Source organism: Dama dama, chromosome 23 (genome assembly GCF_033118175.1).
Source record: "Dama dama isolate Ldn47 chromosome 23, ASM3311817v1, whole genome shotgun sequence".
In the NCBI taxonomy this organism is placed as follows: Eukaryota; Metazoa; Chordata; class Mammalia; order Artiodactyla; family Cervidae; genus Dama; species Dama dama.
The window spans coordinates 53,762,297-53,778,469 of NC_083703.1; the positions used below are offsets into that span (position 1 = coordinate 53,762,297).

Consider the following 16,173-nt stretch of genomic DNA (forward strand, 5'->3'; position numbering starts at 1 on the left):
ATTCTCACAGAATGTCTACTGAATGCTGGCAGAGGATCTCAGACATCTGAAAGGGCAATAAAATCTCTTTGTATCTGGGTGAGACGAAAGAAAAGAGAAGAAAAAAAGAAAGAAAGGAATCAGGATGGGACCTGTACACTTGGAGGGAGCTATGAAAGAGGAAAGGTTCCTGTAACCTGGGAAGTACCCCCAGTGGCAAGGAGATCAGCTGGGATATGGGGAAACTCAGAGCCTTGAAGGAGAGTGTAGCAACCAGTTTGCAGCAGCTGGAACATTGAGAGATATGCACAGATGGTCAGTGCAACTGCCCTACGCTTCCCAGCCTGTTTGTCTGCTGGTAAGGGCAGGGGCAGGGTTTGAAGCTCACCCCCACTTTGGAGCAGTTTTTTTGCCACTGTCATCCTGGACTCCAGGTGGAGTCATGAGCTGTTTCTACTCCCATCGAGTGCTCTGGGGGCACGCATGAGCCACCACTGCCATGAAGAACTCCAAACTGGGTATCAGACACCACATGGGCACACCCCCATAAGGGAATAATGGCCAGCTCATGCTGAAAAAGAGGTGACAGGCATATGTCCTAAAAACAGCCCTTGCACCAGAAATATTAAACCCACACAATCTACACGTAGATGCTCCCATGTATAAACAGCCCTCCAAGACCACAGGAGATAATTGTTTTTCCTAAACTTCCAGAATAAGAGAAATATAAGTAAAATGAAGAAGCAGAGGAACCATGCCCAGTTAAAAGATCAAGAAAATTCACCTAAGAAAATGAAATAGACCTCTTTCGTCTAATAGACAATAATTTCAAAAAGGAGATAATGAAAATGCTGAAGGAAATAAGACAGAACCCAAATAAACAAAACAAGAAATGAAAAAGGAGACATAAGACCAATATTACACAAGTATAAGAAAAAATAAGGAAATCTATGAACAGTTAAATTTGAACAAATTCAACAACCTAAAAGAAATGGAAGTTTCTAGAAAAATGCAGTCCACAAGCTGGGTGTTGTGGCCAAAGAGAGATAGACAGGTATACCTGTGTATGAAATAGAAACAGACTCATGGACATAGAGAATGGAGTTTCAGTTGTCAAGGTAGATGGGGTAGGAGTTAGGTAAGCTATTATACACGGAAAGGATAAAAAAACAAGATCCTACTGTACAGCACAGAGAAGTATATTCAGTATCACGTGATAAAAATAATGGAAGAGAATATATTTAAAATGTATGTGTATAACTGAGTCACTTTCTATACTGCAAAATTAACACAGCATTGTAAATAGATATACTTTAATTAAAGTAAGTTATAAGTCAAGTAAACAAAACACAGACCACCAAAGAGATCTATGTCCTAATACTCACCAGTGAATGTTTTACTTTACATGGCAAAAAAATTTTGTAAAAGTGATTAAGAATCTTGCTATGGGAAGAATATCCTTGATTATCAATGTAAGCCTAATATAATCTTATAAGAAGGAGGCAGGAAAGCCAAAGTTAGAGGACAAGTGAAATGGAAGCACAACTGGAGTCATAAGAAGATAGAAACCTTGAGAAGAAGAATGTAGACAGTCTCAAGAATCTGGAGAGGCAATGATCAGAGCCTCTATATGAAATGTAGCCCAACTGACTCCTTGGTTTTAGTTCAGTAATACTGCTTTTGGTCCCTTCATATCCAGAATCATAAGATAATAAAACTGTCATTTTTAGTCACTAAATTTTCTATAATCTATTATAGCTGCTTTAGTCATATAACATGACTGTGTCATTGGAAAAAATCCCAGGGAGTTGAAACAAAGCTTTACTTTCTTCATAAACTAAGTGTTCATTGTGTGTTGGGAGCTCTGAACATCACTGTCACTCAAGTATCAGGTTGTTGGAGCCAATTCTATCATGAGTATGTAGATTGCTGGGGAGGAGAGAAGCTGGCCCATAAAGGTACTTACCGTTTAATGAATCACAGACAAAATACACGTATCACTTCTCACAACTCAGTGATCTAAGAGGTCATGTGGTCCCACCTAATGCAAAGGACAGAAGTGCAGCACTCCCTGAGGACACACAGTGAACACCCAGGAATACTGGGTGGATCATGACACTTCCAGAGAGGGCTCAAGGCCTCAGTCCCAGTCTCTGCCACATCACTGACCTCTGTGCCTCAGCTCCTCATTTGTGTTAGTGTCTCACATTACAGACTCATTGTGCAAGCTACATGCAATGTACATGCCGTGTGCTGAGTTTAAGGCCCATTCAAGGTGCATTCAGACAATGAACGCTATTATTGATAAACACTTGAGAAAACCTACATGATCACATGAGGGTGAATAAATAACTACTTTGTATTTTCCTCCAGGAGCGGCAGGTGCAGGGGAGCTGCAGGTGATTCAGCCTGAGAAGTCAGTGTCAGTTGCAGCAGGAGAGACGGCCACTCTGAACTGCTCCGTGACCTCCCTGAGCCCCGTGGGGCCCATCGTGTGGTTCAGAGGAACTGGGCCAGGCCGGGAGTTAATCTACAGTCAAAAACAAGCCCCCTTCCCCAGAGTTACAAATGTTTCAGATGTCACAAAGAGAAACAACTTGGACTTTTCCATCCGCATCAGTTACATCACCCCAGCAGACACTGGTGTCTACTACTGTGTGAAGTTCCGGAAAGGAGAACATGGTGACGTGGAGTTTAAGTCTGGACCAGGCACTCATCTCACTGTGAGTGGTGAGTATGGCCTGGGTGTCCTTCATCCCCTGGTCTCTGACAAGTCAACAAGAATGCCCTTCACTCTTTGAACAAAAAAAGGAATCCGGTACAATAGTGACCAGGACATGATCTGATTTTACTCCCTTCTACAAATCAGAAGGGATTTGATTTGTGCTATTTGCTGATGGTTGTGCTATTTGCTCAAGGCCCCTCAGCCGGTCAACATGGGAAAAGTCTGGATCCCCCATCTACCTGGCTCCACAGTCCTTGTCTTTTCCATCACATTCAGTCCGTTGATTCCAGGGATAAGGGAAATGAAAGTCTCAGTGACTTGCTCCTTGACAGGCCAGGCCTCACTTCTTACCTCTGGAGAGTGCACCCTCAGTGTGGCTGAGTCTTCTCTTTATTCAGTACTTATTGAGCACCTACTGTGTGCCAGGCCCTGCTCTGGATGCTGTGGAAACAGCAGTGAACAAAGCAGACAAGGGCTCTTCTCCCTTGAAGCTTATGTCCTCTTCCCTTCTGAAGAGGAGAAATCCATCCAGGGCAGGGAGGAGAGATGTGTTTCTTTATTTTCTATTCAGACTATCACACTGAAAAGAGATTCTAAGAGACACAGTTTCAGTGTTTATTCTGATGGCCCCGATTGGAGACTATGCTGAGAGGTTGGGTGTTTCCAGAGGATCTGTTGAAAAAAATCCTTCTGTCATTCGCAGATTGACTCACATAGTCACTGAAGTCTCCCAGCATCTCAGAATGTCCCTTCTCAGGGAAGCAATTCTCCATGTGGGTGAGTAAGGAGCTGGAGCAGCCCTATTGAGGCAGAAAAAGTGTTTATTTAGATTTTTCTGACAAATACCCTGAATCCTGGACTCTCAGAACAGGATGGATCTCTAGACACCATCCTCCCAAACCCCCATGTACAGATGGTGGCCAAGGCCAGGAGATGACAGGGGTCCAGACCACAGTCACATAGACAATGAGAGGATCCATTAGGAACCCAAACTGATTCCAAGCCAGTCTCTTTCCTGCACCAGCACTGGAACTCCTTTCATGGAAGAGACTTGCACACACAAGATGCAGAATAAAAGTTCCTTGAGTTAACCATGAAACAGGCTCTTTTCATTGCTTTCCCCAAGGTTCAGAAGGCCCCTCACATTCAGACCCTGAGCCTGAGGTGCCTGGAAAACTCTTCCTGCTTTCAGCTGCATGATCCAAAAACTCTCATTCCATAACAGCACCTAGGGTTGCCCTGTTTTTCTTTTTTTTCTATGTGAGAGTATTTATTCTTTTTTTTTTTTTATTAGTTGGAGGCTAATTACTTTACAATATTGTAGTGGTTTTTGTCATACATTGACATGAATCAGCCATGGATTTACATGCACTCAGCATATGGCAACACCACCATTCATCTTACAGTCTCTTGTTGATGGACACTAAGTTGTTCCTAACCTTGGGCTACTGAAACAGTGCTGAAGGGATAACATTCCCATATGTCACTCTCCTCAGAGGAGAAATATCCACTGGAAATGGCATTGCTAGTTTAGACAGTATGAGGATTTTAATTTGTGTGACAGTATTGCCAAATTTCCCTTCTAGTCATGGTAGCAAATGAATCTCCCCAAACCTCTAGACATCAGCAGGGCAGGTGGCTTTATCATGATTTTGCAGATATTACTAAACTTCCCAGGTGGTGGGTCCCCTGCTCAGTCTCAATACAGCTAGTAAGTGGCTCCCCCACCTCTCAGATCTGCTGGCTTCCAGGGCTGTTCATCCCCTTCCTCAGGCTGCCTGCCAGATGATCCCCTGGATGAGAAAGGAGGGAGGGGAGGGGAGGAGCAGCCTGTCAGATAGTGAATCCTCCTTAGGCATTTGCTCATTATAAACAGTGTTCAGAAGGAAAGGTTGTCTGTTTTCCATTTTACAGATGAGGACCCTGAGGTTCATAGAGGGGACTTGATTTGTGAATAGCTAGAGGAGCCAAGATTGAACCCTAAACACTCACAGTGTCATAGCCCTGCTCTCTGCACACCCCACTGTGCTTGTCGACGTATGGAGAAAGCTCCAACCCCATCCTCTTAAAAGCTTGTTTTGTCCTCTCCTTTAGAAATAAACACTTTAAAAAGTCCTGTAAGGGAAGCAAGTCCAGTTTTACAACCCAGATGAGACAGACCATTCATTGTTGTGTGATGTGCTGAAACGTTCCTCAGTGACAGGGATCAACACTCTTAAAAACCGTGCTCGCTTCGGCAGCACATATACTAGCACTCTTAAAAGCATCAGGAGATTTTCTCCCCATTGTTGTGATGTTGCCCCTTCACTAGGCCTCCTGTGGAGCAGGTCTGGGAAGGGTGGTGTGGACAGAGTCCAGAGGGGCCAGTGTGACCCCAGCAGCACCGGGCATGCCCATTCCTGGTTCTGCAGACTGAGGATGAGGAGGGCGAGGTGTTTCCTAGAGGGAGTGGGGCCCCATGTGAGCAAGAGTTCCTAGTCTAGACTTATGTGTCAGGAGTCCATGTCTTCCCTTGTGGCTCAGGGTCCCCAGGCCTGGGCCCTCAGAGGCCTCTCCTCCCTGTAGTCTTTTGAAGTCAAGAATCTGAGGGAAAAGAGGAGGGTGGTGGTCAGTCTGGGGGCTCCTGAAGGTGGGCACTTGCTCTGCTAATGAACCTGAAGCACAGTTCAGGTTCACTTTCATGAAAAGTGAAAGTGAAAGTCGCTCAGTTGTGTCCAACTCTTTGCGACCCCATGGACTGTAACAGTCCCTGGAATTCTCCAGGCCAGAATGCTGGAGTGGGTAGCCTTCCCCCTCTCCAGGTGATCTTTTCAACCCAGGGATCAATCCCAGGTCTCCCGCATTTCAGGTGGATTCTTTACCACCGGAGCCACAAGGGAAACATGGAGGTGACAGGAAACACTGGGACACAGTGGGGAGTGAGAGGAGACGGTCTCTTCATTTCTCTCAGCATCAGTTTTCTCTTCGTACAATCGCGGTCCTCATGGTCTCCTTTCAGGAGAATTAGAAGTGTTTGAGGTGCTCTGTCTAAATCACCAGCACAGAGTAGGTTCTCCTAATTCAGGTGTTATTTCAAAGCTGAGACCTAGCTCCCTGAGTTTGTCCCCATTCCTCACCTGTAGAAAAAGGATAATCATACAACCTTTGCAGGGTGTCCTGAGGATACAATGACCTGTAACAGCACCACCCCTCAGAGGGCGATGGTGCTGTCCATCCCAGGAGGGCAGTGGGATCCTGGGAACGTCTCAGTTTCCCTATCTGTGAAATAGTTGTAATTACATTACCTTTCAAGAATCTGTGATGACGGGAGAGGGTCTAGAAAGCCCTGGACTCAGGGCACTGTGGTTGAGAGCCTGGGCCATACCCCTGCCTGGGCCCCCATCCCGGCTCTGCCATGTCCCAGCTCTGGGACCTCTGACAAGTCCTTCCCAACACTGCGTCAGTGTCCTCGTCCCTCAGTGACAGCCCCATCCTAACAGAGTAACTGCAGGGATTGAATGAGGGACGCATGTCAAGTGATTAGAGCAGAGCCTGGCATGTCTTCCACCAACATGAGCTCTGATGTGCCAAAGCCAGAGGATGTTCTATGGGCCACTTTCCCTCTAAGACTAAGTACAACTAGGGTTGGTGTGGGACTAGGTACCTTTCAACTTCAACCATTCATGGCATCACCTGGGAACTGGTGAAAAGATCCCCAGACCCTGGCTCTACCCTAGAAACTCTGATTTAAGTGCACAGACATGGTCTGGGCAGCTGAGTGTCTTAACTCCTGGGGAGGACGCTGGTGTCCAGCCAGGGCACAGGAGCCCAGAGCTACGTGTTCTCTGGGGCCACAGAGGGAGAGAGCTGCAGTTTTTCCCTAATAGACGTGGACCCCTCTGGTGCCTGGGTTGAAAGAACAGCTCTCACAGGGGTCGGTGCTTCAGAATAGACTGTGATATTGACAGATCTTAGGAGGCCCAAGAAAATCATCCCAAGTGGAGTGGTAGGAATAAATCCCACCTCCAACCAAGCTCTCCTGATCTGAGAGGGTATTCTTCCCCACTCAGGCCACCCTGTGCAGACATGAGCTTCATCACTGGGGAAACTTTCCCAACTTTAAACACAGGTGTCTAAACAGGTGCTAGAATCTCTACAAACACTCCCTGCTCAGCCAGGAGCCCTCCTGCCTCAAACACCAGAGAGGCTCTGATGAAATCTGTCCTCCTTCCTTTCAACTTGCTTACAGATTCTGTAATGATCTGATCCACAGGAAAAGTACCTGTGGTCTCTTGTGTGTTTTGAAAGCCAATTTCCCAAACTTACCTCTTGAGGGGATTGTGTATTTTATAGGGGTCAGATTCATAATTTGGTGTTCCTACTATTTCTTTTCATGTTGATTTTTGCAAGGCAGCTGTATGGAGCAAGACTTGAGACTCTCCTTGGTGCTTCTATTGTGCTTTTGTTTTGCTTTCTCTTGCCAAAAATGTAGTTTCAGAACTAGAACAATCAGATCGTAGGATAACAATCACAGGTGTTACTAATTAAGCATCTACTGTGTGTCAGGCTCTTTATGTTACATACATTCTCACTCATCTTACAGATGGTGCTTGTATCCACTTTGTCCAGAAACAGTGAGGCTCCAGGATAAAGAACAGCGACACTAAAATCAGTATGTCCTGTGCAGTGAGGTGAGCTCTGACCTCACCTGCTGGCTGCCCCAGGCCAGCTGCATCCTTCCTGAGCCTCATCCTATGTATACGGCCACTCTCAGTTCCCCACCTCAGGGTTGGTGGGAAGATTAGAGAGCCGAGGGTGGTCAAGAGTTCAGCCCATCTTTAAGCTCTGAACAACTCTGGACAAGTGGTATCTAATCACAGTACTTTAAGGGGCATCCATGATGCTGGTGTGTGTTGGATTTGACATATTAAGGTAACTCCTAACTATGTCCTCAAATGTTTGAGTTTTAGGAAGCAAGTTAAATGTTTAGAAATGAAAATATTTGTTACATTTGCTGTCTGACAACTTATACATGGGATGTTGTGTAATAATGAACAATTTAGAGACACCCTACAGCACCCATCAACAGAGAGAAACCACCCTCATATTTGGTTTGCTGATTTGTGTATCTACAGATTTAATAACAGCTAAAAAATTAACCAGACTTCCCTGGTTGCTCAGACAGTAAAGAATTTGCCTGTAATGCAGGAGACCGGGGTTCAATCCCTGGGTCAGGAAGATCCCCTGCAAAGGAAATGGCTACCTACTCCAGTATTCTGGCCTGGAGAATTCCATGGACAGAGGAGCCGGGCAGGCTACAGTCCATGGGGTCATAAAGAATCAACTGACACATAAAGAAACAGCTGAGCAGCTAACACACACACACACATATATAAGAAATTAACCACCACTGGTTTCTCAGCACTCAGTAATCTTTCTTTTCAACCCAGTACTAATCCAAGAGAAAAACCCAGACTCAGAAAAAATACCTTTTTGCACCATTCCTTTGAAATTCAGGGATTCATACATTGGTCCTACTGGAATATTCATGAAAAGAAAGACAATTGTGAAGGAAATTCATAAATTCCTGACAGGACAGTTCTGCATATAAATACATTCTGGGTTAAACAGAGGTCTGTGTTTCTTTAGTTTTGTGAAGCACCTGACATTTTTCTCCCAGAAAAAATGCTTCCAGTGCCTGATTTAACCCTCACTGCAACCGTGAATTTAAAAATAATATATTTGCAATTTCTTAACATTGTCACAAGCTTTTTGTAGTGATGATAATCAAAATTATGTCCTTCATTTATAAATGTTTCTTTTGTAGCCAAGCCCTCTCCGCCCATGGTATCCGGCCCTACAGGGAGAGCTACACCTGAGCAGACAGTGAGCTTCACCTGCACATCCCACGGCTTCTCCCCCAGAAACATCTCCCTAAAATGGTTCAAAAATGGCAATGCGCTCTCAGCCTCCCAGACCAGCGTGGACCCACAGAAAGACAACGCTTCCTACAGCATCAACAGCACAACCAAGGTGCTGCTGGCCCCAGGGGATATTCACTCCCAGGTCATCTGCGAGGTGGCCCACGTCACCCTGCAGGGGGGCCCTCCTCTCCGTGGGACTGCCAACTTGTCCGAGACCATCCGAGGTAGATGTCCCTTCTGTTAGCCCTAGCCCACACCTGCCCCCAAGACCCCAGCCTGCTCCTCCTCCTTGCCTTTTGCTTCAGGCCTTAAATTGCCTGAAATCTACTTCCTGACAGTCCTGTCCAATCTAGCCCTTCTAGAAAGGGCTCCTAGAAGAGTTGGTAACTCCATTTTAATGAAAGTGCCAGATGTACAACTGCCATGTGCCAAGCACTGTGATAAGTAGTTTTCTTTATCAATGAAAGTGAAAGTGAAGTCTCTCAGTCGGGTCCGACTCTTTGAGACCCCATGGACTGTAGGCTACCAGGCTCCTCCTTCCATGGAATTTTCCAGGCAAGAGTACTGGAGTGGGTTGCCATTTCCTTCTCCAGGGGATCTTCCCAACCCAGGGGTCAAACCCAGGGTCTCCCGCACTGCAACCAGATGCTTTACCATCTGAGTATCTCCAATTACTGAGCAACTATGCTAAGCCCAGGACCCTATGTGCTTGGTGATTTCATTTATTTTGCTGCAGTCTTCCATTCCAACTGCATGCCAGAGGCTGAGCTTGTTGATTTCACACATTATAAACCTAACAGGAGGTCCCTATCCTTGAGCAGTGTACTTTCACTGTGTTCAGTGACTTCATTCATATGCAAATAGACCCTCAGTGCTTGAGCACCTACTGCATGCCTGGCTCTGGGTGACTCCCTGGCTCTGCTGAGCTGTTATCCACCTCCTCCCCTATGACCTGTGTGTTCCATGAGGTCAGAACTTCTTCCTGTGCTGTTTCAGTTCCACCCACCCTGGAGATTACTGGATACCCCACATCGGGGAACCAGGTGAACGTCACCTGTCAGGTGAACAAGTTCTACCCCCAGCGCCTACAGCTGACCTGGCTGGAGAACAGAAACGTGTTCCGAACAGAACCGGCCTCGACCCTCGTAGAGAACAAGGATGGGACCTTTAACCATACAAGCTGGTTCCTGGTAAACTCCTCTGCCTACAGGGCGGCTGTGGTGCTCACCTGCCAGGTGGAGCATGACGGGCAGCCGGCGGTCTCCAAAAACCATACCCTGGAGGTCTCTGCTCCCCAGAAGGACCAGGACACAGGTCAAACCCCTGGTGAGGTCACCACTGCAACCGACCCAGCTGTTTGTCTTTTTTTTTTTTTTACTATTGAAGGTAGTAATTCATTCTTTTAAAAGAACAATCTAGAAGTCAATAATATAAAATAGAACTTTAAAGTGAGTTCCCACCTCCAAGAGTGACCACTGGTAAGAAAATATGTGTCACTTTTAGTCCAGATGACTGGGCTAAGATAATCAAGGTGAATCTGAGTCTCTGAGGACAGGGACCACCAGTCTATATAATAAATATGTGCTAATTAGAGACAGGTTCCCCGCTTAGCTGGGGCTTGTCCCAAGGACAGTCCCCCTTTCTATAAATAAAACATCTTGTAGGCTCTCATGTAACATCAAGAGAGGGTCAAGTCAGGTTTCAGGAACCGTTACTCCAGAAGACCTATCAGAGGCCCACATTTCTTCCGACATACTCTATGGTGTTGTCCTCATCTGCTGGGTCAATACTGGGTCACCGAGTGCCCATGTCCCTGCCTGCTGGAAGAATAAAGAGAGCAAGGGGAGAATAAACAACTTCCCTTAAACAATAGATACAGAACAGTTTCATAATAATGTCCACTTTAACTTAGTCCTGTGTGCACAACCAGTCAATGGCGTCCACAATAGTGTGGTTATCTGGTTAAGTATATTGACTTTCTACAAAAGTCATACAAGTGCACACTGATTATAATCAATTCTAATTGACTAACACCATTTCAAATGGAGCATAAATTCAAATTTTCCAAAATACTATTATTATTTTCTGTGCACCAAAATTATTTTTAATTTATTTGCAACTTCTTGGAAAAATTTTCCCATGAAACCATCTGGCCTTGAGAATCTTTTGAAAATTAATTTGAATCAAATATTTAAGAGTATTCAGATTATTCATTTCACATTGAATGAGCTGAGGTAGTGGGTTTTTGTTTTGTTTTTTTTTTTGAGGTATTTGTTCCATCATCTCTGAGTTGTCAAATGTCTTTCTGTACAGTTGTTCATGACATTTCTTTATTACCCTTTTGTCTGCAGTATCTGTAGTGACATCCTTGGTTTCATCCTAATACTGGAAATGTATCATTCCTCCTTTTTTACTTGTCAGTTGTACTGGAAAATTTTCAGTTATTGGTCTTTTAAAAAGAACACCCTCTTTCTTTCAGTGATTTTTCTCTATTGCTTCTCTGTTTCTAATTTCATTGGTTTTTCTTTATTTATTTTTCCTTCCTTCTACTTGCCTTGGGTTTATTTTGCTCCTCCTTTTCTCACTTCTTGAGGCAGGAATTTAGGTAATTGGTTTAGACTTTCTCTTTCTTCTAGTGCCACACCTGAGTCTCCTCTTGAAGTGTGGAGTTAGGAGAACGGACATGGATGACTGACTACTGCGTTCTTCCTCCAGATCCCAGATCCCTAGGCACTCTGCCTCCTCTCCCACCTCAGAGTCCTCCTATGCTTGTCTCTCGTGCTCTTTCTAGGGTTCAAGTTGTACTTAACAGGGAGCATAGGAGAGAAAAGCCCATGCCATTTTGTCTGCAGTGGCTTGGACATGCTTTTAGTCTTCAATCTCCTGATGGGCTCAACCAGGGCTGCCATAGGGGCCTGACTCAGCATGCCTGCTAGTGTGTTTTGGGGGCATCTAGGTTGTCAGGCTGAAGAGAAGTGTAAGATGCTGACGTGACTTTCCTCCTGGGACCCAGAACCTACCCTGGGCATCTGAGGGCTCAACCACTGCCATGCTGGGTCCAGTCAGCCTGGTGTGAGGATGGACATCTTATTGTTTGTTTTTACGGTATTGGTATTGGGGTGTTTTACAATATATTCCTACCCTAATGACTTCTCTTCCTGCAATATAGAAAAATCCAATACAGTAATGGAGTTTTTGGCTGGTTGGCTCATTGGTTTTGATAGAGGGAAAAAAGTTCTGAGTCCTCTAATTCTTTGGTTCTCTTTCATCTTTCAGGAACCAATGTCTGAAATCCCTTTTCCCTACCTTTTTCTTTTTCTCTTTACCACTCAATTGCCAAATAGCACTTCTTTTCTCTTTTTGCCTTTTCTACCCAGAGGGTATGCATTTTAAATCATGCCTGTCCATAGAGTCAAATCTGTCTTCCTTGAATTATGTTCCTATAGTCACTGTGAGTAATTAATATGTTTAGTGATTTAATACAAGATAAATATATTATCATATAGTTGTAGAGGTCAGACATTATAATGGGTGACTAGGCTGTGTTCCTTCTGAAGATTCTAGAGGAGAATCCGTTTCCTTGCCTTTCCCAGCTTCCAAGGGTGCCCACGCTCCTTGGTAGAGGGCCCCACGTTACTCTGACCTCTGCTTCTGATCACATCTGCTTCTCCAAATGACCTGCCTCCATCTTTCACTTATAAGAATCTTCATAACTACACTGGCTCCGCTTGGAAAATCTAATTTAATGTGCCCATCTCAAGATCCTTAACAAATCACCACTGCTAATCCTTCTTGACATGTAAGGTAACATATGCACAGAACCTGGGGATTTTGTGCCAATCCTTTAAAATCAAGCTCACCTTGAATCCCTTTCCTATAGTCTGTGCTCTTAGGAAATTTTCCCAACATTTTCAAAGTTTAGATATATTTAATATTAATGATGATAATTCCAAATTCTAGGCACCTGTTCTAGCTGCCTTGCCTGTTTCTCCTGCATTTTCCTGATGACTTGCCAAGGATGGAATCACAGTCTAATGAGAGATTGTGCATGAGGATTTGCTGAATTTTTCTTGTCTCACAGTTATTTTCAATCCTGGCATTTTCTCTTCAAATAATAGGACCCTTGCAGCCTGAGAAAAGAGAGAGGGAAAATGAGGGGATTCTGTACCCTAATTTCTGCCTTGAGCCTTAGCTCAGGTTGCAGGTCAAAGCCATAGCATGTTGATGGGCTTCAGCTTCAGATGGAGTAAGTGGAGGCCCCTGGGAATGGCTCCTGCGTGGTGTATCTAATCACTCCTCTTATCCCCTGATTTCCAGGTCCAGAGCTGTCTTCTCTTTGGGCAGTTGTCTTCCTAGTCCCCAAGGTGCTGCTGCTGCTCACTGTATCTGTCATCTTTGTCCACAGGAAGTGTTGAGCCTGCCTGTGAGTTATGGATGAGGGAGGGCAGGACAAAATCTAGAAGACACGCAGTCATTAGGGGGGCCACCCACAGGCCACACAGCGGCAGGGCTCACGTGGAGTTAAGAGAAGGAGGCACACCTCCCTCAGTACCCTCAGGAGTATCATGTTTCCCTCTAAGAGGTGCCCAGCTCCCAGGAGACGGTGAGGTCCTGGAGGAGGTGGACTGGATCATGGATTTCCAAGGGTTTCTCCTGGTGTTTCTGTGGAGGGGGTAGGCAGAGTGTGCTGAATGAGGAGCAGCTGAGTGCGTGGCTCCCGTGGAGACCATTTCTAGATCACTGAACTCAGGGGCTCCCTAGGGCAACAGGTATCCACACTTAAGGTAATATTGATTAGTCCCAGATCAGCTCCTCTGGTGGCTGTTCCAACTATGACTTCTGTGTGACAGAGTGGAAGGCCTGGGGAGGGAGCATGAGGACCTGGGAGGAGGCTAAGGGGTCAGAGTCAGGGGCTGTCCATCCTTTGAGGACTGGTAGCCCAGGAGGAGAATACCTGGGCATGTGGGAGGCATGCAGAGAACTTTTCCTGAATGATGGGCAGATAATTAAGTATGAAAATGTTTCCCACAGCTCCTTCCTTCCTCCCTGCTAGGTGCCACCGTCAGCCTCTACTGTCTCCTTCCCTCACTGAGGACACAGCCCACAAGAAGGACCCAGCTGAAAGCTTCCACAACTCTGCTCCAAAAGTCTTCTGTCCATGGAGATCTGCCTGCCCACATGTTCATGAAACCCCCAGAGCTGAATCTTCGTATGTGATCCTGAGCAGAGATCATGGGAAGTAGCTCTGGAGACTGATTCACAACATCTCCCTGGGACGTGAGAATTTAGTTCAGCTCAGTCGCTCAGTCGTGTCTGACTCTTTGCGACCCCATGAACCGCAGCACACCAGGCCTCCCTGTCCATCACCAACTCCCGGAGTCCACCCAAACCCATGTCCATTGAGTCGGTGATGCCATCCAACCATCTCATCCTCTGTCATCCCCTTCTTCTCCTGCCCTCAATCTTTCCCAGCATCAGGGTCTTTTCAAATGAGCCACCTCTTCGCATCAAGTGGCCAAAGTATTGGAGTTTCAGCTTCAACATCAGTCCTACCAGTGAACACCCAGGACTGATCTCCTTTAGGATGGACTAGGATCTCCTTGAATCCAACTAATACAGATCATCCATCACCTTGGACTGAGCCATGGACTATACACTAATACCCTGTGGAGAAGAGTTATTCTGTCTTCTGAATTCTTACCTTCACTTAATTCCCCACCATTGAAGTGCCTGTCTAGTTTTAAACCAAGTGCCATCTTGGTTTGAAGAAAAACTTTTCTCCTTCTCTATTTGTCTAGATAGCCTACTTCTCAAACCCAGAAATTAGTGTTTCGTCCTCTTTCGGCAATGGAAAGAGTAGTTTTCCATTGACTTGAATATTTCACAATCCTTATGAACTGCTCATGGGAAATATGCTGTGTACAGAAGCTTTGAATTCATCCTTAATTTCTCTTTCTTTTATGCTATTGTTGTTGTTCAATCATTCAATATATCTGACTCTTTCCAAACCCATGGACTGCAGCATGCCAGGTGTCCCTGTCCTTCACTGTCTCCCAGAGTTTGCTCAAACTCATGTCCACTGATTTGATGATGCCACCCAACTCATCCTCTGTCACCCGCTTCTCCTGCTCCCTTAAACTCTTCCAGCATCAGGGTCTTTTCCAATGAGTCAGCTCCCCCCATTGGGTAGTCAAAGTTTTGGAGCTTCAGCAACAGCACAGTGCTTCCAATTAATAATTAGGGTTGATTTAGGAATGACTGGTTTGATCTCTTTGCCGTCCAAGGGACTCTCAAGAGTCTTCTCCAGCACCACAGCTCAAAAGCATCAATTCTTCGGCGCTAAGCCTTCTTTATGGTCCAGCTCTCACATTGGTACATGGCTACTGGAAAAGCTATAGGTTTGACTAGTAGGATCTTTGTTGGAAAAGAGATGTCTCTGCTTCTTAATATGCTGTCTAGGGTGGTTATAGCTTATCTTTCAAGGAGCAAGAATCTTTTAATTTCCTGATTGCAGTCTCTGTCCACACTGAATTTGGAGCCCAAGGAAATAAAGTCTGTCACTGTTTCCATTTTTATCGCCATCTATTTGCCATGCAATGATGTGACCAGATGCCATGATCTTCGTTTTTTGAATGTTGAGTTTTAAGTCAGATCTTTCACCTTCCTCTTTCACTTTCATCAAGAGGCTCCTTAGTTCCTCTTCACTTTCTGCCATTAGGGTGGTGTCATCTGCATATCTGAGGTTGTTGATATTTATTCCAGCTGTCTTGTTCCAGCTAGTGCTTCATCCATTTCACATGATTTTTCTCTGCATATAAGTTAAATAAGCAAGGTGACAATATACAGCCTTGATGTACTCCTTTCCCAATTTGGAACCAGTCCATTGTTCCATGTCCGGTTCTAACTGTTGCTTTTTGACCTGCATACAGATTTCTCAGGAGGTTGGTAATATGGTCTGGTGTTTACATCTCACTAAGAATTTGCCACAGTTTATAACTCATATTCAATTCTGCCTTCAAAACAGTAAAGTCCAGTGGTGAGATAGTAAACCTTCAACAACTGATTCTTTTTTTTTTAAATTAATTAATTTATTTTAATTGGAGGCTTTACAATATTGTAGTGCTTTTTGCCACACATTGACATGAATCAGCCATGGGTGTACATGTGTTCCCTATCCTGAACCTCCCCTTCCACCTCCCTCCCCATCCCATCCCTCAGGGTCATCCCAGTGCTCCGGCCCTGAGCGCCTGTCTCATGCATCAAACCTGGACTGGTGGTCTATTTCACACATGGTAATATACATGTTTCAATGCTATTCTCTCAAATCATCCCACCCAACAACTGACTCTTAAAAAAAAAAACGGAAAGCTTGATTGGTAGTACATGCCAATTCTTTCTGTAACTACCCCCAATGTGGTCAATTTTAGGTTAGCATCAGTTTAACAACTTGCTTGCAAAATACCTCAGAATGAAAATATCAAGTCTCACGAGCCAGTCCAAGCCTCTTCCAACACACCACTGGACTCTTTCCATAATGTCCACATTCTCATCCCTACCACCACTCCC

At 45.1% G+C, this 16,173-nt stretch overlaps 1 protein-coding gene across 3 annotated transcripts in view; it reads left to right on the top strand.

Annotated features, from left to right (window-relative positions):
- LOC133044895 (tyrosine-protein phosphatase non-receptor type substrate 1-like) overlaps positions 1-15,176 on the top strand; it is a 63,102-nt gene extending 47,926 nt beyond the window's left edge. For 2 of the 3 annotated variants that reach the window (XM_061126771.1, XM_061126770.1), the window contains exons 2-6: positions 2,353-2,709; positions 8,511-8,831; positions 9,604-9,933; positions 12,925-13,030; positions 13,661-15,176. In XM_061126771.1, the coding sequence (XP_060982754.1) occupies positions 2,353-2,709; positions 8,511-8,831; positions 9,604-9,933; positions 12,925-13,022 (1,106 nt within the window). In that variant the 3' untranslated portion in view covers positions 13,023-13,030; positions 13,661-15,176. Of the gene's footprint in view, positions 1-2,352; positions 2,710-8,510; positions 8,832-9,603; positions 9,934-12,924; positions 13,031-13,638 lie in introns of all 3 variants that reach the window. The other variant, XM_061126772.1, reaches the window with a different exon arrangement.
- Positions 15,177-16,173: the final 997 nt, after the last annotated feature.